General features: G+C 40.1%; 2 protein-coding genes across 2 annotated transcripts; both read left to right on the top strand.

Moving 5' to 3' along the window:
• Positions 1–1,373: 1,373 nt before the first annotated feature.
• si:ch73-109d9.2 (C2H2-type zinc finger protein) lies at positions 1,374–12,040 on the top strand. The gene is made up of 4 exons (XM_012870204.3): positions 1,374–2,125; positions 6,674–6,795; positions 10,292–10,400; positions 10,618–12,040. The coding sequence occupies exons 1-4, from the start codon at positions 1,861–1,863 to the stop codon at positions 11,742–11,744; spliced, it is 1,623 nt and encodes a 540-aa protein (XP_012725658.2). The 5' UTR covers positions 1,374–1,860; the 3' UTR covers positions 11,745–12,040.
• Positions 12,041–18,990: 6,950 nt separating this feature from the next.
• On the top strand, positions 18,991–25,409 carry si:ch73-109d9.3 (zinc finger protein 354B). Its single transcript, XM_012870203.3, has 4 exons — positions 18,991–19,686; positions 19,766–19,845; positions 22,501–22,609; positions 23,862–25,409. Exons 1-4 carry the CDS (start codon positions 19,413–19,415, stop codon positions 25,055–25,057), a joined length of 1,659 nt encoding a protein of 552 aa, XP_012725657.2. The 5' UTR covers positions 18,991–19,412; the 3' UTR covers positions 25,058–25,409.
• Positions 25,410–27,684: the final 2,275 nt, after the last annotated feature.

Genomic DNA, 27,684 nt, shown 5'->3' on the forward strand with positions numbered 1-27,684 from the left:
ACCACTTCATCTAAGAAGATTACAGTTAAAGACTTCTTATTAGTGTAATTTAAAGGGACATAAGGAAAATCATCCATGTCAAGACATTTTAAAACCTAGTTGGGAAAAGGGAAAAGACAATTTAAATTCTTTTGGTTGGGATATAGAAAACATTGTAAAAGAATTTGATTTAGCTTATATAAATATCAGTCAAACAGTTCCTCTTTCACCAGTTCATCCATCTTTATTTCCAAATAGTGTTGTTGATTTAACTTTGTTTGAGAAAATGGAAAAAGGAAACTTTTTAGATTCTAATTCAGTTCAATCATATCTAGACAATAACTATTATGGATATATCCGCGTTTTTAGAGATGCTTCAACAAACTCAATGGCAATAATGGGGTGTCATTCATTGTCCTAGAATTCAGTATTAAAAAATGTAAAAGATTTACTGATGGAGTGTCAGTTTAAACAGGAGAGATGATGGGAATCATTTTGGCCTTAGGATGGATTGAGGAAGTTCGTCCTCTAAGAAGTATAGTTTGTTCTGATTCAAGTTCATCATTATATTCATTAAAAAAATAATCATTCTACTAGTAGACCAGACCTTTTATTAGAGACTCAGTTATTAATTTATATAATTCAGGCAATGGGTTTATTAGTTATTTTTACATGGATACCATCTCATATAGGAGTAAAAGGAAATGAGTTAGCAGACAAATATGCAAAAAAAAAAAAAAAAAAAAAAAAAGCTACAAAAAATAGTAATATTGATATGTTGGTACCATTCAGTAAGGAATAAATTCAATCTATTATTAAACAAAAGGTTAAGAAAAGATGACAGAAGCTGTGTAAAGAGGATAGAACTGGAAGGTGGCTTTATAGCATTCAAAGAAAAGTTGGTGCAATGAGGAGAACAGGAAGGAATAGAAATGAGGAAACAATTATATCTAGATTACATTTTGTACATACAGGGTTAAATGGAAACTTATTTAAAATGGGAAAACATCCAACAGGAGGTTATGATTTTTGTTATCAAGAGGAGACAGTGGAGCATGTTTTGTTGTTCTGTTATAAATATTCTCTGGAGAGAAGGGAATTACTATGATGGTTACAAGCAAATACATTACAGTTAAATATACAAGATATTTTGGATAAAATTTCTACTTCTGAGTATTTTTGTCATTTGATAAACTACCTTAAGAAAATGAAATTGATAGAAAGGATATAAGTTTATTTATGTTATTTATTTATTTATTGATGTTATTTATTTATTTTATTTTATTTTTTATTTTATTTTTCGGTGGGAGAATATATGTAGCATCCCGATCCACACTCCACTCCAGTAGATGGCGGTAATGCACATCATTAAGTTGCTTGCCAACCGCCATAAAACAAGAAGAAGAAGCGTCAAGATGGCGAGACGGCGAAATTAGTCTCATATCGGCATCCGTATTTTTAAAGCAGGAAGTCTTGCTGTTGCGTAGGGAACAACAACAGCTTCTTTTAAGGGACAAGTTGCTTGTTAAGTTGTAAGATAATCTTTTTCTCGAAAATATTGTTTGAACTTACACGGTATAAAGAATGGTTAGGGCAATAGTTTGTTTCCAAAAAGTGTCGGTTTGCGTACATTGAAGTAAGTGGGAAATGCTAGGTAGCTAACACTGACATCAAAATCACCCTGCTCAATCGTTCAGTTGTACTTTAGTGTTATGAAGCTGCGGAAAGTTAAATTCAGCTACACGGCTTCTTTGTGTAGCTTAATGGCATAATTCAAAATAGCTACAACCCTTATTTGCTCTTAGTCATCAGTCGGATTGTTTTCTTCTCGGTCGCCTCTAAAAATCCCGCAGAGAGGATTTTTATCACACAATCGCCACAATGGCGGAGACTATTCAGTCGTTCCAGTCCCAGCTTTCTGGAGTGATGGAAACGGTGTTCAAGGCTGCCATCTATGAGATCACCCGGCTGGTGGAGGACAGCTTTGTCGAGGAAGTGCTGCGGTGCAGGGAGCAGGTGGAGTCCCTGGAGAAGAGGCTGATGTCGGCGGAGAGCCGCCGGAAAGAGAGGCAAGACAACGGGAAGGAGATGTGTGTTGACTGCGGGAGAGCCAGGATGGACGGGGAGAGCAAATCCACAGTGTCAGGTGTGTATAAATATCAGCAAGTGTTTCCTTCTGTCTGGTCGATCAGTTAGATGCATCATAGCAAATAAACCCAATCATCTCCACTACCATTTTTTATATCACTCTAAAAAATTAGAAACGTTCACATAAGACAACAATTGCTCCAAAATCTCTCCAAAAAGTTCCCCCCTGAGTGATTATGTTTTTTACACTCAGGAAGGATGAGCTTCTCCCAACATCCAGATGCTTTGCTATGACGGCCAAGCTTCTTGGAGTCTAATCATGATCACAGAATATCTTCTTTTATTGATAACCCACTATTCTGTTCTTACTGTACACTCTGTATAGCAAATTATGGCTTTTTATAATTCATGTATATCTTTCCTTTGGCTCCTTGTGATTTTCCATCAAATGCCTTATTCGTAGTTTCCATGTGATCTGCATCCCCATGTTGTTAAGAAAGAACTATTTAGTCTTGCTTTGAACGATTCTGGTCTGCTTCATCATCGGCTGCCACTCCTACATCCAGTTGAGCCACAAAAAAAAAAAAAAAAAGGAATACTAGATCCTGCTCTGCTTATTCTGTAAAGAATCTGAAATATTTCTGACATCATTGATTGCTAAACAGCTGGCTAGTATTTTAGCCCCCCTGGTGGGGAACACACCACATTACATAGAAAACTCCAATGACTTTGCAAACAAAGTCAAACATTTAAAGACGGCGCCAGGAGAAACTCTGGTGTCTTTCGTTGTCACTTCACTTTTCACTTGCATGCCTACATCAGAGGCAGTAGAAACAGTCAGGAAACGTCTTCAGCAAGACAGTGACCTAAATAACAGGAATAATTTCACTCCGGACCAGATCTGTACCCTACTGCAACTTTTGTCTTTCAACAATTTATTTCAAGTTCAGTGATCATTTTTACAGACAGAAGCATGGTTGTGCCATGGGATCTCCAGTGTCACCAATTGTAGCCAATCTTTACATGGAAGAAATGGAGAAGAGAGCTTTGGGAACCTGCAGAGGGACACAACCAAGCCACTGGTTTAAATATGTGAACAACACTTTTGTCAAAATCCAGTTAAAAGAAGTGGAAGCGTTCACAAGACACATCAACTCTGTGGACAACAACATCAAGTTTACCAGAGAGGATGCCAACGACAACAAGCTACCTTTTCTCGACTGTTTGGTGAACTTGGAAGGAGATGGAAACCTCAACATTGACGTATATAGGAAACCCACACACACAGACCAATATCTTCTTTTTGACTCACACCACCCACTGAAGCATAAACTTTCGGTCATCAGAACCTTACAACACCAGGCCGAACATGTCCCTACTAAAACAGAAGGGAAGCACAAGGAACAGCAACACATCAAAGATGCCCTCCAAACCTGTGGGTACCCTAACTGGGCTTTTGTCAAATCAGCAAGAAAATCCAAAAGACCCGCTGCAGAACATAATGGTGAGAAGAATAAACGCAAAAACATCGTCATCCCATATGTTGCTGGAGTCTTTGAAAAACTTGAGAATTTTCTCCAAACACAAAATCCCAGTACATTTCAAACCAAACAGGACCCTCAGACAGAGGCTGGTGCATCCCAAGGACAAACCCCCGAACCTAAGATGAGCAGAGTGGTGTATGCAGTTCAGTGCAGTGAGGAATGTTCTGATCTTTATATTGGAGAAACCAAACAGCCTCTCCACAAACACATGGCTCAACACAGGAGAGCTACCTCCTCAGGACAAGACTCTGCTGTCCACCTACACCTTAAGGACAAAGGACACTCTTTTGAGGACCAAAATGTTCACATTTTGGACAAAGAAGACAGACGGTTTGAAAGGAGTGTGAAGGAAGCCATCTACGTTAAAAGAGAAAAAACAACCTTAAACAGAGGAGGAGGCCTCCTCTGTTTAAGGCCTTCCAACTCTCAAAAACTTATAACTCAGCTATAGAATTAATTTCGGCCAATCATCACTTCAATCTTCACCCTCATATGGGTGATCAAAACATCGTTCCTGTAAACCAGGCCAATAACAACCCTAACGACTCCTCGTTACAGAGGAGTGGACCAGTTTCGGTTCAATCTGCTGGCTTAATGGCTTTAACGACCGCCCATTACTAAGGGGTGGACCTGTTTCGGTTGAATTTGCATGTTATCTAAGCCATTACAAGGCCTTTGTTGGGCAGTAGTATAAAGATTGATGCTCCACATTACTCCAGACTTTTTGAATTGAGAAAGCTTCCTGGAGAGGAAGCGAAACGTCTTCAACTTGAGAAAACAAGTCCAGTTGTTTTTGTTTTTTACTTTTTTTGTAATGACCATGACCTGGATGACTGAGAATCTTCACCAGTGTCTAGACTTGAATTGTTTTCCATTGATGTAATGGGCTCAATTGGTTATTTGTCTGGTGCCAAAAACATTTATATTTACAAATTATTCTGTAGGGGCGACCAATGAGAACTTTTGTATTGTACCTAGTGTGAAAACACAAAATTTCTTGCTTAATTTGGCATGCACTGGTCTTAACCCATCATTATCATTTTCCCAACAGTTGCTATTGTAATGTTTTTCCACCCCTTTTTGTTATGAATCACTCTAAATAAGGTGCATTGAATCTGTATATAGTTAGATATTAGTAACATTTCTAAGAGTTGAATGTCTCAAAACAAACAATATGTTCAGAAAAGTTGATGACAACATTCACAATATAGTAATACTAAATAAAATGTTAAAGATCAAGACAGGTAAAATGTGTTAAAAGTTGTACTTTTTGGGTTATTTCTGTCCCTCCCTTCTACAATAAAATGAGTAAAAAAAGTTGTGACCGAAAATCACAACATTTTTGACGTTTCAGAACGTATTGTAGATGCTGCCATAAGACGTTTGGCAAACAATCTTTAAAGAATGTCCTGCCTCTTTAGCAATTATCTCATTATTAATGGGGATTTTTCTTGCCAATTTGACCTTTGTTATTGTAGAACAGCCATGAGGTGGATGAGTTTCCCCCCCCCCCCTCTTTAGTAAATATCCAATGGTTTCTCGGTGTGAATAATAAGAATTAAAGAAAACATGACATCATCATCATCACTTTTATTTAAAAAAAGCAACAATTATTATATAGCTGTTAATATAAACATGGGATACAACAATTTTAATAATATCATCCATTTATTTTGTACTACTTGTTCTGAGATCGGGTTCTGGGGCTGCAGGTCCATGAGGGAAACTCCAATCATTTCTCTTTAGAGCAATGCTCTCCATGTCGCTCTGGGGGATCCAAAGGCATTCCCAGGTTAGGAGGAACTCCTTCCTGTGTGTGCTGCATCTGCCCCGTGGCCTCCTCCCAGTGGGCCCTGTCTAAAACCTCTAAAGGGAGACAGACGCCAGAAGGCATCCTGATGTGATGGGGAGGAACAGCAGCTCCACTCCAAACTCCGCCGGATAAGGGGGCTCCTCACCCTATGGATAAAGCTCCTTTCAGCCGTGTTTGTTTTGCAATCTCGTTCTTGTCGTCATTCCCTATATCTAGTGAACATCAGCGAGAGTCTGAAAAGTAGTGTAGGAAACATCTGATTACTTGGTGGTGAGAAAATCTTTATTTCGTCATTTACATCATCTTCACTTCAGTATTTTAATGAAGTTTTTCTTATTCTTCCTTCTATTGTAGTTACTGTTAACTTTACATCAACTAAAAGCCACAGTCCAATAAATAACTTTTGATGCATTTTCCCTATTGAATTTACTTGAACATAGATGAACCAGAGTTTTCTGTTGCATATGCAGCATATAGCCAGATTTCAACAGTTTATAGACCTGTTCTAGCACCACTTATAAAATTGATGAAGCTAAATGTGAGCTTCGGCAAGCTTCCTATAACTAATGAAGCAAATATTATCAATTTAACTTTGCTGAAGCCAAGTAACAGCTCCTAGGAGACTGAATTGGAACTTAAGAATAACAATTCAATGCTATGCATAAAGAAACACCATGGGGCTTTTACCATTTTAGATGTTTTGGATGTTACAACATGCTAATAAATGCTATTTACCCTTGAAATAAAAAAGTTTTTTAAACCTCTATATTAACAGTACAAAGACGTCAGTAGTTAATACCATCAGACACTGCATTAATTGTTCAACCTCATCCATTACCCCCAAATCTCTGACAACCATTCGTTTAAATACTTAAAAAATAATTGTAGTATTTTCTCTGTTTAACTGAAAACTAGTGCCGTCTTTACTTGTTTTTTATCTGCCAATAAAAATGAGCTCCAGAGTCAAATATCTGACTGTGAAGCTATTAACTACTCTGCTATGTTTTTCTGTTAGTTGATCTATAGATGATGCAGAGTGGGGATAACTCGGAGGCTGCTATGTAGTAGCATTGTGTGTTCACAAGAGAACACGTAGAGATGCAAGCCCAAATGCTAAATCTGTCAAGAAGCTAATAACTGAATAATTCATTTAAGTGTTTTAAGATCATTAGGTGATTCTTGAATGATATTATATTATTTGAGTCTTTGTGCCATCAGTGTGATGTATTTGTACTATTTTCTACCACAGAAAAAAGCCTGAAACAGGAGAGTGTGTCACAAGAAGAGGCAGAGAGTTACCACAACACTGCTGGCGAGAGACTAATTAATAACACTGAAGAAGATACGCAAGAGGCAAACGGCGGTGAACAGGTGGATTATTTTTTTTTTCAAATATCACTGTTGTGTCATCTCTGCCAGGTTTTCCAGTATTTTTGAGCTGATAAATTACACATTAATCTGCATAATCACAGTGTCCAAAACTACACTTTAAAGGGGACATATCATGCAAAATGCTCTTTTTTTTTTAGCCTTTAACTTTTGTTTGTTGTATACTTGGAGACACTAGGAGTGCAGAAAATGTGAATGTGGTCTGTCTTAGAGCTTTATGTTCTTTATGGGTCATATTTTTCAATCTAAAGGAGGCTGAAAAGTTGGCAACAGTGTGAAAAGTAAGTGAGGCGAACACAAGCGCAGAACTTTAGCCCCTCCCATCAGTCCCCTCGGCATGTGTGTTTCTGAAGGAGGAGAAATCAGCAAACCAATCATTCTTGGGTTGGAGTCTCCCTGAAAAATTGAGTACGACCTTAAAAATAACGTTAAGAGGACCGATAAGGCTGAAGCTTGTCAGTCCACGAGGACTGTACGACGTGGCCCTCGAGATAAAAATATTTATTACACAGTCCCCCTGCTTACTACAAAATGGCTGAACGGGCTGGTGTGGAACCCTCTGTGATCTGGTGGGGGCGGAGTGTGAAGTGTTTCCTTTAGATTTAAAGAAGCAGCACCATAACGAATTGCTCTCTGACACAGTTCAGAACAGGGATAAAACAGGGGCAACTTGGGGGTAAGTTAAGTGGAATTCAGACCAAAGCATTGCCGTTCCACTTTATATAGGCCACAACTGAATGATTTCAATGTGAAAAGAAAGAACTGAAAAGTATATGCTCCCTTGAATAAATAATATTCCCTCCTTTTAAGCATGGACAGTTTTGAGGCAGTATTTGTCAAAAATATATTTTCTTTGATATTTTCTATAAGCTGAGGTTTGAGATGGTGCCTCAGATTCAGGTAGTTTTTATAGAAGCACAATAGGAAAATTAGTTTTTTAAGAGTCTAGGTAAAACACAAGACACTATTTTATCAAAACAAGTCTCTTGTAAATGAGATCTTGGATCTCACTGAGAAAACATGTATGAATAAAGAATTAAAAAATAATAAGAAAAACATTAGACACTGATCAATGGAGACCATAAAGACAAAAGTACATGAATGATTTAAATATATCGACACATCTAACCAGGGCAGCTGAAAGCTTTGCCAGGGGCCGAGGACAACACTTTCCTCGGCCCCTGGCCCCCGTCTTTTTGCTCCTTTTGCCTTTTCTCAACTTCAATAGAGATCAACCAACATGTTAGGCCAAATAAGGCACTTTTTTGAGCCATTGTTTATCATCCAGTTCCTACCCTTTTATTCCCATTCATTGTGGGAGGTATAATACGTCAAATATTTTCCGTGCCCTCTGCCGGCAGTTCTTTTGCCCTCTCTGAGAGAGGCATCTATTTTGTTACTATACGTACAACATTTACTGGATGAGAACTGGTCATCTTAATCGGCCTTAATGCAGGATTGTTGAAATTAAGTAGGTGATCAGTCTCTGATCCATAGTGCTCAGACTCTCTGACAAGGCAGCCACACCTCCATCCACACTGTGACTTATCTGTGGTGAGCAAGGGTGTAACTTTGGTTTTACCATTAGAGGGGTCAAGCTCTTTGCCAATCAATTAATTTACTGAATAATTTTCCTTTTCTGAAAGGATACAGGCTAGTTAAACACTTTCACTTAAGTTTCCTGTTTACTCCGCACATTTTCTGTTCCATGTCAGTTCAACAATTAATAGAAGGCTTACTTTTGTCATTTTTCTAATACAGTACCAAATATTTTACTTTAGTAGGATGTGTTTTTAGGGCTGGGCGATATGGCCTTAAAATAAAATCTCAGATTTTGTTTTACCAAATCTGATTAATCGATCCCCCCCCCCCCCCTTCCTTTTCATTTCACAATAAGAAATTCAAGAAATGATTTAAAAACTTTTATTTCAAGCATTTTGTCTGGAAGTTGACCTGAATTCAAAGTCCAACTAAATACAAGCTGTGAAACATGCTTGTAAAACAAGATGGTGGCCATGCCATTGTAAACAATGAAAAAAAAATGTTTGTTTTATCAGATATGATTAACTCCCCTGGTTTAAATCTGATTCAGAGTGGGAGAAACACTTCCAGAGAGTGAGTAGAAAAATGTTTTGGGCTGTCAGTGACAAGATATGGCGATCTCAGCTTAATTGATTTCAGGTTGTTTCCACATTCTAACTAACAACTATTATTCGATTATTGTCAAAGTAGCAGCAACATCCTATAATCTGACCCCTGGACAAAAGGAACTTGTTTAACTCACCTGTTCTATGTTCAGCTTGCCCTGGGTAAAAAAAAACAACTTGTTTGTTATTTAAGAAATTCTAAATTAGTGAGGTTTTCTTTTTGCACTTTGCACATGAACGAATATATGAATGTGCATGCAAGAGTGCACACTCGACCTCGACAGCTGGGAAGAGACAGATTGGGGCTGCATCTGCAGTAATGCAGGCGCTGCTTCAGTCTGTTGTGGTGAAGAAAGAGCTGAGCTAAAAAAGCAAAGCTCTCGATTTATCGGTCCGTCTACGTTCCGACCCTCACCTATGGTCATGAGGTATGGATTATGCTCGAAGGAAGAGCTTCCTTTGGAGGGTGGCCGGTCTCAGCCTTAGAGACAGGCTGAGGAGCTCAAAGTAGAGCTGCTGCTTCTCCGTATCAAAAGGATGCCCCCTGGGCAACTCCCTTTGGAGTTTTTTTTCTATTCAGGTCAATTAAATATTATTTACATAGCGCCAGTTCACAACACATGTCATTTCAAGGCACTTTACAAAGTCAAATTCAATCAGATCCCCCAGATTGTTCAAAAAGTTTCCTATCTAAGTAAGATTGTATCCTAACTTGCAGCATTCACTCCTCCTGAAAGAGCGTTGAGCCACAGGGAGAGTCGTCTGCATTGTCGATGGCTTTAAAGCAATCTCTCATACTGAGCATGCATGAAGCGACAGTGGAGAGGAAAACTCCCCTTTAACAGGGAGGAGAACCTCCAGCAGAACCAGAACCAGGCTCAGTGTGAACGGTCATCTGCCTCAAACGACTGGGGGTTTGGGAATGTTCCACCGGTAGGAGACCCAGGGAAGACCCAGAACTTACTGGAGAGGTTATATATCCTGTCTGGCCTGGGAATGGTTTGGGTTCCCCCAGAATGAGCTGGAGGATGTTGCTGGGGAAAGCGATGTCTGGGTTTCTCTCCTGGACCTGTTGCACCCGCAACCCCATCTTGTATAAGCAGAAGACGGATGGATGGATATTGTTTCATAATTACGTCAATAAAATAAAACTTAAAATATACACATTGTATTATACCAGTGAACAACGTGTGTGTTGACACATTTTAAAACAGCTGAGAATTTCTGACCCTGATTCTGCAGAAACTTCAGTACAGATATAAGACACTGTTAGACACTGTTTTTAAAAAATACTGTGAATGTGACCTTTTCTACTCTTGCTCATCTTCCAGTCTCTAGGTGAACAAGAGGACGCACGTAACAGACAACTTAAAGAAGAAACTTCTCAGGGTGTACTACCAAGAAACACTGAATCACACGGCTGGAGCATCAGCAAAGAAGGTGAGTTTTTGAGCCAGCTGATGATTAAAAAAATGTATTTATTATTTCTGAACCCTAAAAGTACAAAGAAAAATCTGTGTTACAACCTATGAATTAGGAAAATCTCAGATGTGTCGCATTGAAAGCTGTTTGCACTTTGAAAGATAACTCTACATTTTTCACTTGCCAGCTATACTACTGTCACCAGCCTGACAGTTTATTTATCTTATTGTCTCAGAAACAGACACATCAAGTCTACCAGGACCAAGTAAACATTTCAGTGAGCAGAATAACCCAGCCTGCCATTTAAACTGGAAACCTAGCTTCAACCAGAGACCAGAGTTGAGCCAAGATGGACAGTCGGAGGTTCTCTCCGAATCTAATTTCCAGGGCAGGTACGGCTTGAACGAGTTGGGTAGCTTTGGCAAACCTGGATACGGAGAGATGGGTAACTTTGATAGGCTGCAAGGTTCCCCAACCCACCTGCTGGATGACCTTAGGTATGTGGATCAGTATAATGAGAATAGGAAACCCTCCGAAGGAGCTGAGCACCAGTGTTACACAGCGGGGTCTCCACAGAATAGAGGGACTGGAGAGCGTTCCCCTGTAAGGACTAACAGAGATGTGAGCGGGGAGTTCAGCTGCTTGCTCATAGACGAAGAAGGATATCTGCAGGAGCCGAATGTCAGATACACTGACCAGGTATCTGGTGACTTGGGCAGCAGAATGAGTTGTCGAGGCCAGGGAGTTCAGTTCCCCACTGGAGCATATGAACTCTCAGCCGCATACAACGACACACTAAACTTGGAACAAAGGTTGCATCATCAAAATGCAGATAATGAAGCAAGGAGCAGCACCCATAACCACTGTTTTACCTCCTTACCTAATTCTGTTTCTTTTAAGTCCCACAAACCGTCCCATAAAGGTACAGGACAAGGGTCCTCGTACATCTGCAACCAGTGTGGAAAGACCTTCACTCAAGCCTGTAATCTGAAAGTCCACCAGAGAATCCACTTAGGGCAGGGCCTCCATCTCTGCAGCCACTGCGGCAAAGGATTCCCGTCCTTTGCCAACTTAAAAACGCACAAATGCAGCCAAACAGGTAACAAACCGTATTGCTGCGCCGTTTGTGGGAACAAGTTCAGCCGCCTCTGGAACCTGAAGCTGCACCAAAGGATTCACACGCATGAAAAACCTCACAGGTGCAGCATGTGTGATAAAAGCTTCACAAGGGCAGATATCCTGAAAGTGCACCAGCGCACGCACACAGGGGAAAGACCATACTGCTGTGCAGTCTGTGGCCTCAGCTTCAAACGCCTGGATCACCTGAAGACACATCAGCGCAAGCATGTGACAAACCTGTAGTGACTTATTGAGAGCGAGTTTGGTTATACTGGTGCTTATCATATCAGGTATCTTCAAATGAACATTAACATTATTACGCAATGAACTTTACTGGTTGCATTTATTTAATGCAAATATTTAAATACTTTTTAAATGTTGTTATGAAAACCAAAATTTGACCAAATATATTTGACATCTTTAAAATAATGTCTTCTACCTAATTACCTCTGTAGTCTTGGTAGGTTTAATGCAATGTATTAGATCGGACTGTATGTGATTTCTATGCTGGATCAAAATAAAACTGGTTTGGGATGTTATTGCTTGGTTATTTTCATTTCGCCAACTTTCAAATAGAATAATCAATCTGTGATATGTCAGGCAATGATGCTATGCTTTCTTTTCCATTTTGTGAATAGTTTCTGGTTTTACTGATCCATCCCATTCGTTGTCTTATCAGATGGGTGTGTTCTGTAATCTGAATCTGGGGCTTTTACTGCAGTTAAGGTTCAACATTCAAGGGGCTGTTTGGTTATTTGCTTTAGGTAATTAAACAATCAAAATTACTTTAATTGATGCCTGCTAAGTACTTAGAAATTCAGCTAATGTTTTCTGACTCAGAATGGGTGACACCTTTATTTGTAAAAATATAGTAAAGTTGTCAGGTTACTAATCACTATTACCGATCACCAACATTTAACTAAACCATGAGTAGACCAGATTATTTTGTTTACATATTTTTGTTTAATTGTTGCGTTACACATCTATAGACATATTTCAGATTAACTTGTGTTCCACTACTTGTTTGTAATGTGCAGAGACATTTTGGGCTGAAGAAAGCAGCAATGTTATGGTACAATAATGTGAACAAGTCTGTCTCTGGAGCATTTATATCACAAAGACTGGTACAGAAAGTCAGGTACTTTCGAGAAATAATACAGAAATGACTTGTATGTGCTGGGTTTTTTGTGTCAGCCAGAACTGGACCTGATGTTTCCTCTGCAAACTACTGTTGAGCCACACCGCCCCTAACAAATGTATAATATCTGACACATAGATACATGGTGTATAACAACACAAGATGCAGTCCGGGGACCATTTCAAGATGGCATTTTGCTTTAAGGGAAGACAAAAATAAACATACACAATGATGTGTGCAACTTGTAAAACCTATACTGTGATTTTATTTGAGAGTGTTGTGTACAATTAAATTGCATTTGCTGTGAACATTTTTACATTTTCTCATGTCAGAGCCACAAATCTCCACTTTTTTTAATCTGATTTTGGAAGATATACCAAAACAAATTAATGCATAATTTTGAAGAGGAACGGAAATCATACCAGATTTTGACTATTTTACAAATAGTCTGCTTTGATCTAAATTGTTCCCTCTCAGCTCTGGTTGTATGTTTGGTGTTAATGTTCTCCTTGAAGATGAACGTCGGTTCTGAACTTGAGTCTTTTGAAGCCTGTTTAGCTCCATCCATCTTCCCATCATCTCTGGCCAGCTTCCTTGTCCTTACTGAGGAAGACCATCCTCATGTGCTGCTACAGCCATAATTGACAGTGCGCCTTTTCTCTTCATGGTTTTATGGTTACACCACATGTACAGTTTTGCATTTAGGCCTAAAAGTTAAATTGTTCAAACAGCCAACACAACATGTTGGCTCCCCCATATAAGGCATGTGGCAAACTGCAGAGGGGAGTTCTTTCAGTCTTTTTTAACAATTGAGCCATCTTGGTCCTCTTCCAAAACGGCCAAATTTGTGGAGTACACAGTGGATGTCCTGCTGACAGATGATCCCACCCTAGATTTCTGCAGCTTTTGCAGATGGGATTCTTGGGGGGGATAAGGGGGTAAATACAAATGCATGCCACACTTTTCAAGATTTAATTTGTAAAATAATTTAAACACCACACATCCTTCTTCTTCAAAGTCACAGTAATGTGATTTAGTCTAATGGTCTAACATATACAATCCCAATAATAGTTTGTTTCGACGGAAGAATGAATGTGGTTGTAACATGGCAACACATGGAAAAGTCTAGGAGGTGCACATTTTGCAAGACGTGTGTTCTGTTTCCTTAAGGATCATACTGTGAAAAATTTTATTGTTTCTAAATACTTTTGCAGGAGCCCATTAAAATGGATGAGGTGTTTTTGAACCATTAATAGAAGAGTCGGATCTTGAAAAGTTTTGAAAGAAGAAAAAAATATATACTGAATGACCAGATGAGGGCTTACAATTAGGTTGATCTGCTTAGAGAGTATCGTGCCTGCTCTAACCTTATTTCTTGAAAAATGCTTGAACCAGCAATGTAGTATTAATACAAATAAACATTTTTATTCTGCCCCTTTCACTTTTATACTCCTAAAGAAAAGCCAGTGCAACCAATTGCCCTCAAAACTCGTTTTATTAGTGAATATAGTCTGTGTATAAGTTAATCTAAGAAATACAGTACATTAGTGAACATCCTGCAACAAGAATGATATGAACCAAAGCAGATAAATCAGAGATAAAGTTATGATGTTCAAGGCAGAATTAGGTTGTCACAGAAATCCCAAGATTTAAACGTCTCACAGAGCTTTGAACAACCAACCATGCAAAAATAGAAAAACTGTGGCGAAACTGCACACCTACCAAGAAAAGGCTTAATCTGCAAAGATTCACTGAAAAGAAAAGCAGCCAAGTGGCCCATAGTCACTGCAAAGATCCACTCTGCTGGTGAAGGTTCTCAGTTATCCAGGACATAGAAAATCCAAGAGGAAAAAAAGGTTTAAAAAAACCCAAAAACATTCATAGACCTCAGTTCTTGTGGTAGAAAACGTTTCGCTGTTCATCTGAAGGGCTTTCACGAAGTGAGAAGTTCGAAGCTTTTAGGTGGTTTGGATGTGTTGCATATCTAAATTCACACGCAGATTAGATTCCCCCTAACAAAAGGGCATCGTTAGTGCTTTAGTGCTTGGGTAAGGCTCATTCATTTGCTCAAAACTTAAATGTGACCAAATGAGACATTTGGTCACATTCAAGTAGGTGTGAAATTAGTTCTTTGTGTATGCTGAGCTGCTTGTTAACATAGCATTAAGGCTGATGTCCAGTCATTTACACTTTCCAAAAAGAGTAAAAAACAAAGCAACTGGACTTGTTTTCCATAGTTTGAAGATGTTTCGCTTCCCATCCAGGAAGACTCAAAAAGTCTGGAGTAACGTGGAGCATCAAGCTTTATACTACTGCCCAACAAAGGCCTTGTAATGGCTTAGATAACATGCAAATACAACCGAAACAGGTCCATCCCCTTAGTAATGGGCAGTCGTTAAAGTCATTAAGACAGCAGATTGAACCGAAACTGGTCCACTCCTCTGTAACGAGGAGTCGTTAGGGTTGTTAGTGGTCTGACTTGCAGGAACAATGTTTTGATCACCCGAATGAGGGTGAGAGTTGAAGTGATGATTGGCCGGAATTAACCCTATAGCTGTATTATAGGTTTTTGAGAGTTGAAACCTAAGGCCTCCTCCTCTGTTTAAAGTTGTTTTTTTCTCTCTTAACGTAGATGGCTTCCTTCTCACCCCTTTCAAACCATCTGTCTTCTTTGTCCAAAATTGGAACATTTTGGTCCTCAAAAGAATGTCCCTTGTACCTTAAGGTGTAGGTGGACAGCAGAGTCTTGTCCTGAGGAGGTGGCTCTCCTGTGTTGAGCCATACACTTTGTACACACACAGCCTAACCAGACCACCCAGATTGATAATGTGTACATTCTGCACATTATCAATCTGGGTCTGCTCCTATGGGATCCGTTTGGGGAAAGGAGCAGAACTCCCCGAGCTGATTGGGTGAAATGACACTTAGTGCCTACCAAAGATTGGTTTTAGCCAATGACGGGATCGATTCAAAACATAAGCAGCACCTGTCTTGAGAAACCACTAGATTAAGAAGGAAAGCTAGGCAAGGCACTTCAAGCTGTTCTTTCAAAATGAAATTGTGGAACAGATATGAAAGCAGCAGCTATGCATGCATCCTGCGCTTCCATGTTCATGTTGATGGAGCTGTGGCTCGTCAGCTTTCTTTCATCGCACCGATATGTCTCGCCTTTAAACCACAATACTGCCACGTGATTGTCCCGAACCGTTTTTGGCTTGGACACAAACAGTTGAAGTTGGAGCGGTAAAAGATGGATTCTCGTGTGTTTGTGAACGCACAAATACCATGAAAATTCTTTATAAAAATGAAATAACTCCCCCACATTGTTTTTTATAAATAATATTGTACACACAGGATTGTTTTCAGAAAAGTTTTCATTCACATGAAGCCACACATATACACCACTGAGCGTTGTTTTAAACATGCCAAAAGCATAGGGGGCAGTGTAGATCAAAGCTAAAACGTTGCACATTGTTGTCTCTGGGAGGAGTCGGACACAGAGGTAGATTGGTGTAAAACAGCTGACCTCCAAGTGCTCTTCCTCTTTTGCACCTCAACGCATTATTGGGCTTGTAAAAAGCATCTGAACCAGTTGTGAAGTTTCTGTTCCATGTAAGCTTTTACTTTGAAGTCCCGAGGTGAAGACAGCAAATGCTGTGGGGTTGCCAGGGTCACTTGGAAATAAATGACCGGAGATGCTGTTGATTTTTCCCCAGTGGATTTTTTCAGTTTAATATTGATTAGACACATATTGTAAACAGTCAATCACAACACCAACATAAAATCAGCACTTCTGGTGCCATTAATTTTTCCTCCACTGCACGGCCTAAGGTTGCCTCCTAAATGTTCTAATTATAGCTCCTACTCCTTGACCTCCCATGAGGTCAACAGCAAGAACTCATGCTGTGGGGAGGAAAGGCGCTTCAGACTGCTGTGCCGATTTCAGACAGCCTCTAACTGATTTGTCTTTACGTGACAAAAGATGATGATTGTAGTCAAATCCAGGCCTACAGCCTTTCAAAAAAGAACTACAAAGTTAATTCTGTGAGGTGGGCTGTCTCACAGAAATGTCACACAAAGGATTGTGGGATTCCTTATACCTCCTTAGCTCTGGTAAGGGACATTGTGAGGTTCCTATGGTAAAGGAGCTATGATAGGAAGCATACAGGCTCCTTACCCCCTTCTTCACTAACTGTGTTATTCAGGCATCATTTATTATGGTGAATGCTGATGCACTTTAGCTTTCACTGAAGAGTCTTTAGCAAGTAGATATTTTCTATAATAATGGCCCCTCATGGAATCTCAGTGCCGCATCATTTGTTGACTGTGATGCCCAGTACCCTAAAAGTTTGTTTCGTCATGTTACACATGCAGGTTAAAAAAAAGGGGGATTTTCAGAAATCTCAACTTTGGCTGGATTTTTCAGAAATAATACATTTTAGTGATATGAAACACAGTTTTTGAGTGGATCAAAGGTGAAAATACATAAAAATGTATTTGTTCCCCAGGTATAAGGCTACGAGTGGACTATGCTTTACAAACTAAGTCTCGACTTTTTGCATGTGACCAAACATCTTTTTGGGCCAGGCTAACAATGGCCCTAACGACATCCGATTGTTAGGGGAATCTAATCTGCATGTGAATTTAAATATGCAAAAGGTACTTCCTAAACCTCTTCCTTACGAGCTTTGAATTGAGAACGTCCTTTGAATAAAGATTGTAACTCTTTCAACTGCAAGAGCTGCAGTCCGGTTGTTTTAACCCTTATTTGATTTATTAGTTTTGGACTACACAAATCTAGCCTTGATAGAATAACACAAGAAGAAAACCAGAGGAAGTTCCGTTTAAAGGCTGCCAGTCGTTTCGGACGACAAACACTTTTGGTCTGCATTCAAAATGCTATGTGAGGTGCAAAACAAATGTTGCACATCACCTTGAACACCTTACTTGTGGGGAAAGATGGTGGTGGCGGCAGCATTACGCTATGTGAAGGCTTTTCATCAACAGGTGTAGGGAAGCTGATAAGAGTTGTTGGGGCCAAATACAGAGCCATCCTGCAAAAAAGCTAAATGAATGTGTAGAAATACTAAAAAACTAATGTCTCACAGATGGCCTCCATCCACTGTGATTAAGATTGAAGTACTTTGCTTGGAAAGTTGGGCAACATTTTCAGCTTCTTGATATGCCACTGTAGCATCAGCAAAATGTGGTTTCTAAAATGAATGACTCACAATTGACTAAAAATAGAAATAGTTCATGTCCTGGCCCGGAGTCTTTCTGCGTGGAGTTTGCATGTTCTCCCTGTGGATCTGTGTGTTCTCTCATGGATAGGCAAGGCAAATTTATAGCACATTTCAGTACAAGGACAACGCAAAGTGCTTTACATGATTAAAACAGAAAAATAAAAGCAAGCTGGAATAAAATGTAAAAAAAAATGAAACAAAATAAAATGCGGTAAAATAGAAACTAAAAGCAACAATTAATGATTTTAAATACAGTTTAACTACTAACTTAAACAAATGATGATTCAGTTAACAGTCCAACTAGATTGTGCTCCCACAATCCAAAAAACACGACTGTTAGGTTCATTCAGTGGCTCCCAAACTTTTCCTGATGGGCCACCCTGTGATTTAAAAGAAAGTTTTCACGCCGCCTCCAACCAGTCTTTTCGGCACTTGAACAAAGAGAAACCAACTGCAGTAAAACATATAGGCTAACAATAAGATAAACTGCAATCATCTTTAAATCACAAACTACCACTTTTGAAGTGTAATTGTTTTACGTTTAACTGTCTATTTTACTATGTAATTGAATTTAACATAACATCTATATATAGATGTTATGTTAAATTTAAAGTTTAAAAGCACTAAAATATCTTTGTTTGAAGTTTTCGCACACATGCATGTGTAGACTACACTCCAAATGTTTAGAAAATAGCCAAATATATTATTATTTCAAGTATTTTAAAAATGGGCCTCTCAAAGGCCTTATACGTCATTGACCCATATATATATATATATATATATATATATATATATATATATATATATATATATATATATATATATATATATACACACACACATATTGAAATAACCTCTCAAAATTGGTCATTTTTCCAGTCCATTTCTACCATGCATCCCCCCTCCAAGAATGGGTCGATACAAAGCAACCACACACCCATTTCTCATTATAATCTGGAATATAATTTGTGTTTAAATCTGTAAAACACATTTGAATTATCAGCAAAGACCATTATTGTAACCATACGGCCAAAAGCGTAGTGCAATTCTTTTCACACCGCCGAGGCCACCGTACCGCGTCATCTATGATGTCATTAGCAAAAACAAGGGTTCGCTAAGTGGGTGTTGATGACCTACTTCACCCCAATATCGGTGTCTTAATTAACGATCATCCGATCGACAAACCCACGGTGGCTCGTTCGGTTCGGTTGCGGTTGTGTAGCGCATGCGCTCTACGGTTAGCTTCTTCTCGATTATTTTGTTAAGGAGATTTAGCTCACGGGTGCTAGCGTCATGCTAACATCACGAGGAGACCTCTGATGTCAGCAAAGATCTTTTAATAACATTTATTATTACGCTACGTCCTGTCACCACGGTCGCCAACCAGGGACTCCGATCCCGACAAATGGACTAATGTCTCACTGAGGACACGCTGGCTGTCCAAACCGACGGCCCAAACAGTTGTGACAGTGGACGCCGTGCACGGACGGACCCGCAGCGGGTGAGCACACAGGCGCAGAGGGGGGGATCATGTCGGACCCGGACACCCTCATCGTGACCTTTCAGACCCAGCTCTCCGACGTGATGGAAGCCGTGGTGAAGACGGCGATGTTCGAGGTTACCCGGCTGGTGGAGGACGTGTTCATGATGGAGGTGAGGCGCAGCAAACAGGAGGCGGACTCTCTGAGGCTGCAGCTGCAGTGGACCGAGAGCAAACCCGCCGGCGGGGATGCAGAAAAGAGCGAAAGGTCTGCTGAGGCCGCGGGTCCGAGTCCCGACAGCGTAGCAGAGACGCGGCAGGATGGTAAGAGCGAACGGCACGAGTGTCGAAGCATTGTGGGTCTTCCTGTGTCACAGCATTGTGTCCCCCTCTGTGTCCCCAGACACGCCGGGCGATGCGGTTGAACGCTGGTTGACAAGTTGCAGACAAGCAGCCACCCAGAGCCCCGGAAGAGGGTTAAAGGTGAGCCACGTGACTGTCAGAGCAGATATACAGTGCTGTATGTACGACCCAGAGTCAAACTCCTGGTAGGAGTACACGATCCTGGCGAATAAAGCTGATTCTGGTGGCCATAAAGAAGGGTTTACCTGGCCTGACGAGGGATAGGCAGGTAGAAGGACATAACAAGGATGCTTCTTTGTCATCATGTCCCTACCACAAAGTTAAGATAAGATAATGATAGGCTTTATTGATCTCACATTGGAGAAATGCACATGTCACATCGGCTCAGTAATCAGAAGAAGGTGCCAAAGTTATGGTGCCACGTAATTATAATGGCATAAAAACAACGCAGGTTGGCACGACACCGAAAACATTATATACTATACGCAATAAGTCAGACTGTGAGCTGTGGTCAGGTAGTGACTATTCTTATAAGCAAGGTTTTAATAAGTTGTCTTTAGGAACTCCTTAGGGTTTGTGTTTTATAAGGTTTAAAGCGCTTTCAGTGGGATACTGGAGAACGTGCAAGAGTGACCCGAGCTTTCTTCGGCTGTATGGAGAACAGTATAAGCCAGTGGTGCCCCTTTCCCCACCTGCTGCTGCACACTGCCGATCAGCTGTCTGTAAGAGAGCACTTTGACTTTCACCTCACTCCCAAGATGGCAACTAGTGCGACTTATTAACCATCTGATATTAGCTGTGCTTCAAAGGTTACTTAAAGGGGCCGTCACAACAATTTTTTTCTGAGGTTTTGGGGGTATAAAATGAACTGTTGTGCATGAGGCTGTATGAATGTCAAGAGTGAATACCAAAGGACTTGCTCCCGGGGCGGTCAGCTTTGTTGCTTTGCTTAAAAACGGTCAGATCAGATAAAAAAAAATCGGTAAGATCAGAAAACGGGTTTTCCTTCTTCGTAGGTTGTCTTTCTATGTAATTCATATTCTCCGATCAGAGAGCACCATCAAGCAGCTTGGCCTCACCTGGCCGACACCCTGCAACACAAACACTTTCACTGGCCATAAAAGCATAATAATGGATTTGTAGTGGAGTAAAAAGGGAGGTGTGGATGAAGGGGGGAAAAGGTGTGGGAGGGTGTTTGACTGGTTTTCCAAATATGGTTGTGGCCTATCAGAGTGATGTCAACTAGGTAGAGCTGCATATCATTACCGTACCCAACCCTTTTACTGGGGAGGGACATTATAAACAAAATAACAGCATGACTTTATCTTTTTAAATGAAATTCTTTAAAGAATTCACATATGCAGCAATATCCAATACATGAACGTTTTTGTACAGTGATGTCATGGCCCCTTTAATAATTGAATATTCAATCAATTAGACTATTATTGAAAAGCTTTTATTTCTGGTATTTGTTTCCAACTCTAACTAATAAAACCACAACATATAAGATTATAGTATTGCAATAAACTAAACTAAACTTTTCTTGCAGTAATTGGGGCTTAATGAAAAGTATGATTAATACCTGCTTATAAAGTTGTTGTTTTTTTTTTTCAAAAGGTACTTTTAATCTGACAAACAAATATTTTAGGAATGCATATTCTAATTTATGGAATGTGACTGCAAATTAGATAGGTGTTATGGAAGTGGTGCTGTTTGGCCATTATGAACAGCAGCATATTTAGAGAAACCTTGCAATCCCTTAGTGACCCATAAACTCCTCTGGGTCATACAACAAATGCAAGCGTAGGATTGGACAATATAGATAAAAAGCATATCAATAAAATAGAAATCATATTGATGGATATCAATAATTATCACCAAATTCAAAACATATACTTTAAGTGCAGCCCTGGCCATTTAACACTGTTTCTTAGCGACTTATTTTTAGATACGGAACACACAAACATTGAATTCAAACTCAACCCTTTATTCAACCAACTTTTTCCCAAAACTGCAAGTTTTTAAAAATAAAAAAATGCATGCTCTCTGAACTCGTTGAAGGGGGCGGAGCTTGGTGACGGAGCATTCCTGGGTCTGCGTTGTGATTGGTTGGGAGAATGAAATATTAACCTACATGATAGGCTAGAATGCAAAAGGAAGGAAAACTGTTCTATTGAACTTTTTATTGACTCTTTTTTTTTCTATCAATTGATATACGTCTATCGATCGATATATATCGTTATTGAATTATTGTCCAGCCCTAGGCCAGTGATTTTAAACAGCAGCAGATTTACAAAAGAACCAATGCAAAATAAGAATAAAATGATGGGCTGCAAGAGTCCAAAGTTCAACACATCTCAACCTGCCTGAACCAATGAGAAGCCAGAACTGGAATAAGCTGTCACAACCTTTTAAGGTAGAATACCTTCACAACGATGCAGGCAGGAGTGTGAGAAAGCCATACAATCATATTTTTCCTATTGGATTTCTGGGATGGACATTTTTGTGATGTTTTATATTTTATTTCATTAAAAAAAATGAATTTGAAAAGCCTGCACTTGCTTGATTAACAAGGAAATGTGGAAAATAATGTGCAGTGGTGTTGGACACTGCTGTAGTGTAAAAGAAACATGGCACGTTTGTGCTGAGCTTGTTTGGTGGCCAGAGAGGCTTGAAAAAACTTGGGGGCGTATGAACAGATTGTAGAAATCCTAAAGCAGTTATTTATCTGCCGAGTTGTCTTGGTTTTCGTCACGTGTCGTATTCTTTGTTCAGTTCACAGAAGAGAAGGAAATCGTGCCAGTGATGGAAATGAAAGAGGAGGAAGTAAAGAAACCGTCTTGTTCCTCTCTGCATTTGAGAGAGTGGGGCAGTTCTCCTGATTGTAAGTATCTGTGATTAAATAAATGTACAAAGAAAACACAATACTTACTGTACATGTTAATGTAAATGTTTATTTTGAGACATGTGAGAATAATGACACATATCCCTTTAACTTTTCAACATATTGTCATGTCACAACGACAATCTTCAAGTTTTGCTGGGGTTTCATGTTACTGATTAACACAAAGTAGCATGTTTTATTATTTCCTACATTTTTAACAAATGAATTTTTCTTTTACCTGAAAATTGTGACGTGTATTTGTTTACATTCTCCTGATTTGATGCCTTGTAGAAGAGTCTTTTGAATTACCTTTTCAGGTTCAACTCTCTTGCAGTATTCTTGCAGTATCACTTTACCACCTTTGCACATCTGGATTCTGAGAGTTTTGCCCGTTTCTTCTTTCCTAAAAGGAGAAAATTAACAATTTTCAGGACTTGCTGCAGATTCTTTATTGGATATTGGTCTGGACTTTGACTGGGACATTCTAATACTGAAGTCTGAGTTGATTTAGGTAATCTGATCTAAACCCTGTCATAGTGTCTATTGCTGCATATTTAGGACCCTGCTGGAGGATGAACTTTCATCTTAGTCTCCAGTCTGTTGTAGGAAACACCAGGTTTTCTTGCAGGATTTCCATGTCTTCAGTCCCATTCATCTTCCCATCAACTTTGACCACAGTGGTCTTCGAGTCTAATCACAGATTCTTAATTGGACTGAGGTCTGGACTTTGACTAGGCCATTCCAACACATTGAAATTCTTCCCTTTAAACCACTCAAGCATTGCTTTGGCGCAGGGGTCTTCAACTCCAGTCCTCAGGATCTGGTGTCCTGCAACTTTTATATGTGTCTCTGATTCACCGGACTTGAGTCAAATAATTCTTTCCGGAGAACTTGACTGCATACTGAGGAGGCAAATATCCCCACAGCATGATGCTGCCGCCACCGTGTATCACTGTTTCTGGACATTCTTTTTTTGGGCAACCTACCCATTTCACACATCATGTCTTGACTGGGTCTTTTCCTAACTTAATATTGAAATCTGCGACGCAGTGAAGTTCCTGCTGCATTATAATCTGATATTTTGGTGGCAGCAGTTTGGGGATGGGTGAGGTGGGCATTTGTGTGAGCTTTTATTTAAAAATGTTAAGTAAAACATGTTTTTTTAAATAAGTATGCAAACAAAATAGCTTTTATCGCTAACTGTAAGCACACTTCAGGTCATTTCAATGAAGCTCTGTATAAATTCTTCCAGGTGAAGCTGGACCAGAGAGCGCGGGCGACATGATCGAGGCACAGCAAACACCAGCGCAAGGAAGAAGTGAAGAGTTACTGAGGAATGTCATCAAGAGAGACCCGCAGATGTCCACCGCGTGCGCTTTTCCAGAGAACCAGGTCGAAACACACCTGGCTGCGGACCAGACCGCTGTCTTAGCCTTTGAACTCAGTTCAAAGTGGGCGGACCTGCCGGCCAGAGCAGCTGCACTCCTGCAGAGTCCCAGGCTTGGCACAGAAGCTCAGTTTGATCCAGCCCGAGCTAAAGGTGCTGGGAATTATCTGGAACACGAGCGCTCAGGCCCGACCAGAGCAGATCTTCAGTTTACCTCAGAAGGAGATCAGGTTTCCTCCTCTGAATCTCCTAAAGCTAGACTGCAGCCCAGCAACTCGCTGGGCGGGATTGTTGAAGAAGGAGTGATCGACTCTGATGGGTTTAAGGAAAGCGTGTGTGCAGAAAAGAAACTCTTAAAAGCTGAGGTACAATCGTTCAGCTGTTCATCACAGGAGCAACGGGTGAACTCAGAAGCACACAAACCAAACCACGTTCACCACAGATCCTCGACGCAGGAGGGGCTGAAGCTGCATTCTCACAGGGGCTCTGGACTCAGACTTCAGGCAGCCATACAACACCTCCACCGCCCGCTGAAGAAGCCTCCACACAGGCTGTCCAGCATTACAACAGCGGCATTCTCCAATGCTCGCTCTCAGGTTATACACCTAAATAACCCTAACAGAGTTTCCTCCACATCCAAAGGCGCTTCGTCGACACTGTCAGCGCAGAGCGCTCACCTGGGTGACAAACAGACCCTAGCTCCGAACCGAGCCAATGCCTCGTGGGTTGGCGTCAAATCACGCAATCCGCCTTCAAACTGCCACGAGCCCGCCCCCGCCTCCCTGCCTGACTCTCAGCTCTATAGGCCCTTCCTGCACTGCGAGGAGTGCGACAAGAGCTTTCCCCACCCCAGCAACCTGAAAGCACACATGCAGATTCACACCGGCGAGCGGCCCTTCTGCTGTCAACTCTGTGGCCGCAGTTTCACCAAGCTGAGCAACCTCAAAGCTCACCGGCGCGTCCACACGGGCGAGAGACCTTACTGCTGCTTGGCGTGCGGCAAGCGCTTCACCCAGAAGTGTAACCTGAAACGCCACCAGAGGATCCATCTGGACGTTTGACCGCGGAGAAAGAGAGGCCGCGTGTAATGTGTGTGTGTGTGTGTGTGTGTGTGTTATATAGGTTAAGACGTTTCAGGGCTCATGTTGCAGCGCAGAGCGCAGTTTATATGCTGCATCACTAGATCCGAACAGGTCGGCGCGTTCCTCCGAGGCTCATCTGCTAACTCCTAAAGGCGAGCAGGAATTACTGTAGGATGAGAAGCGGTGTGTGCATCCTGCTGTTAGATGGGCCAGCTGACAGGTACACAGGAATGTGAATGTTTAGTTATTTCTGTCAACTTATTTATTATTTAGGACTTAGACTTAGACAACTTTATTTGTCATTTTGTATGCACAGAGTGCGTACAGAACCAAATTTCGTTTGCATACAGCTTGAAAATTACAGTAAATTAGAGTAAATTACAGGATCAAGTCAATTACAGGATAAAATTACAGGATAAAGTGCAGCAGTGATTTAACAGAAAAACAATTAAAATGTAAACAGTGCAGGAGAAAGTACAATGTACAGTACCATGGAAAAGTATTTGCCCCACCCCCAAAAAGGATTTCTTCTCTTCTTGCTTTTTTGTAACACCTTTTCAGATGTTTCTCACAGATTTTAATATCAGACAAAAAAACACAAGGATGAGCAAAAAGCGGCTTTTAGAACAATAACATTTTTAAAGGGGAAAAAAATATCAATCCAGTCCAAGCTGTGTTTTGTTAAAAAATTAATAATCTCCTTCCCTTTTCTTATTCTAGGAATAATTATGATGAAGCCTTTTTTTGCGGGGGAAAGCAAGAGTTCAGTGTTATTACTGATGACTGCCTGACCCCTATACTCAAGACAGGAACTAAATATGACCTGCTAATATGAATTGGGCTTAAGAATTTCAAAAAGCAACAAATCATCCCCCCTATCTGTTAAAAGAATTGAAAAGATGAGATCCTCAACAGGGCTACAGAGCCATTTTGCTCGATTTTTGGGATTCCAGCGATCCACAGTGAAAGCCGTCATTCACAGACGGAAGAAACACAGGGCTGGAAGATCGTCTCAGGTGTAGCCAGCTCACCAAAACTACTCCAAGAGAGCGTCTACGATCCATTCAGGAGGTCACAAATGAACCAAAAACGAATCTAAAGATGTCTCAGTTGAGATCAGTGTTCATGATTAAACATTAAACCGGCATGGCAAGTTTATTTGTTTTGCACAGTTCATGCATGAGGTAATCCAAATTGCTTCACATGTTATGGGAAAAGAGCCCATTAGTGGAGGATGTAGACTTCTAAGGCCAGAACTGCTGCTGACGAATAGAGCACAACAGGCCAGTCACATGATAGCATTAAAAATAGATTGATGATCCCCGAGATGTTATGGAAAATATTCTATTAACTTTTTGTGCGAACTTTTTCACTTGTCATTGAACTATCACACGATGGATCCACGACTTCCGCTCCCTAGCAGAAAATCTGAAAGTAGGATGTCCAACCATCAGTTTGTGACTGTAAACTCAAGCGCACTTATGCCTTAGTGATCCAAGGTGTGCTAAAAGGCCCAAACCTGACTGCCTAAAATTTAAAAGTGAAGGTTTTGTGGTGGCGGGGTCAAAATTCAGACCTGAATTCAATTGGGATGTCGCAGTAAAACCTTATAAACAAGTCATTAATACTTGAGAATCCCCCCATTGTGGCTGAATTAAAAGGGCAATGAGAGATGGTCAACAAATCCTCTACAGCGATGTAAAAGACTCCTTGGCACTTACCTGACAGACTCAGTCCTAGGCTGGAACAACCTGTTATTAGGTTTGAGTGGCATTTACAACTTTATTACATAGGCCCTGGTTGGTTTGGATAGTTTTGTTACTTTTATACATTTAATCCTCATTTAAAATCTGCTTTCTGTTTTCTTATGTTATTTTGGTGTCATATTAAAATGTGTTTAATTTTAAACAAAGTGTGACAAAACAGCAAAAACCAGAAGGGTTCTGTAGTATTTCACAGCAATGGTTAGGGGTATGTATTTATCAAGATATATGCCTAATTTATTTTTTCAGTAAAAAAAAAATCGGCCCTAAAACGTTCTTAAAACACTTATTTAATATTGGTTGTTATAGTATTAATGTCTAGATCATTCACAAACCACAACACAGTTTATTACATTCATTGGTGATGATAATTTTTGATTGATAAAGTACTGGCGCCATCTGATTTTAATCGTTAAAATTCCAGCAGTTATATGACGCAAAATCTTTTCTTCATCTAACGTTTGTCCTTCTGTCTCTCACATTGTTGTATGTTAAATATCTTTATTCATACAGAACTATTAAATTATAAATGGAGAACAATTGTTTCTTAACTGACTTTTGTGAAACATAACGTGTGTGTATTGCATGTAGAATCAAGGGTGTGACAAGATTTTGTTCTGCAAGATCTCACTATATTAACACTGATACGTTTTTATCAGTGTCTGGCTGGCTAAGTGCTGTTTACTTGTTTCGGTCAAACAGTATGACGAGACAGATTTGAACATGTGACACACTTGTATATTTCTTAAATACCATTTTATGTCAGAGAACCATACATGTGTGCCTCAAATAATGAGAAAATTATTTAAAGGCTTATTTCAATAATCGGTTCAATAAACGTAA

The sequence above is a fragment of the Fundulus heteroclitus genome, chromosome 5, assembly GCF_011125445.2.
Source record: "Fundulus heteroclitus isolate FHET01 chromosome 5, MU-UCD_Fhet_4.1, whole genome shotgun sequence".
NCBI classification, from domain to species: Eukaryota; Metazoa; Chordata; class Actinopteri; order Cyprinodontiformes; family Fundulidae; genus Fundulus; species Fundulus heteroclitus.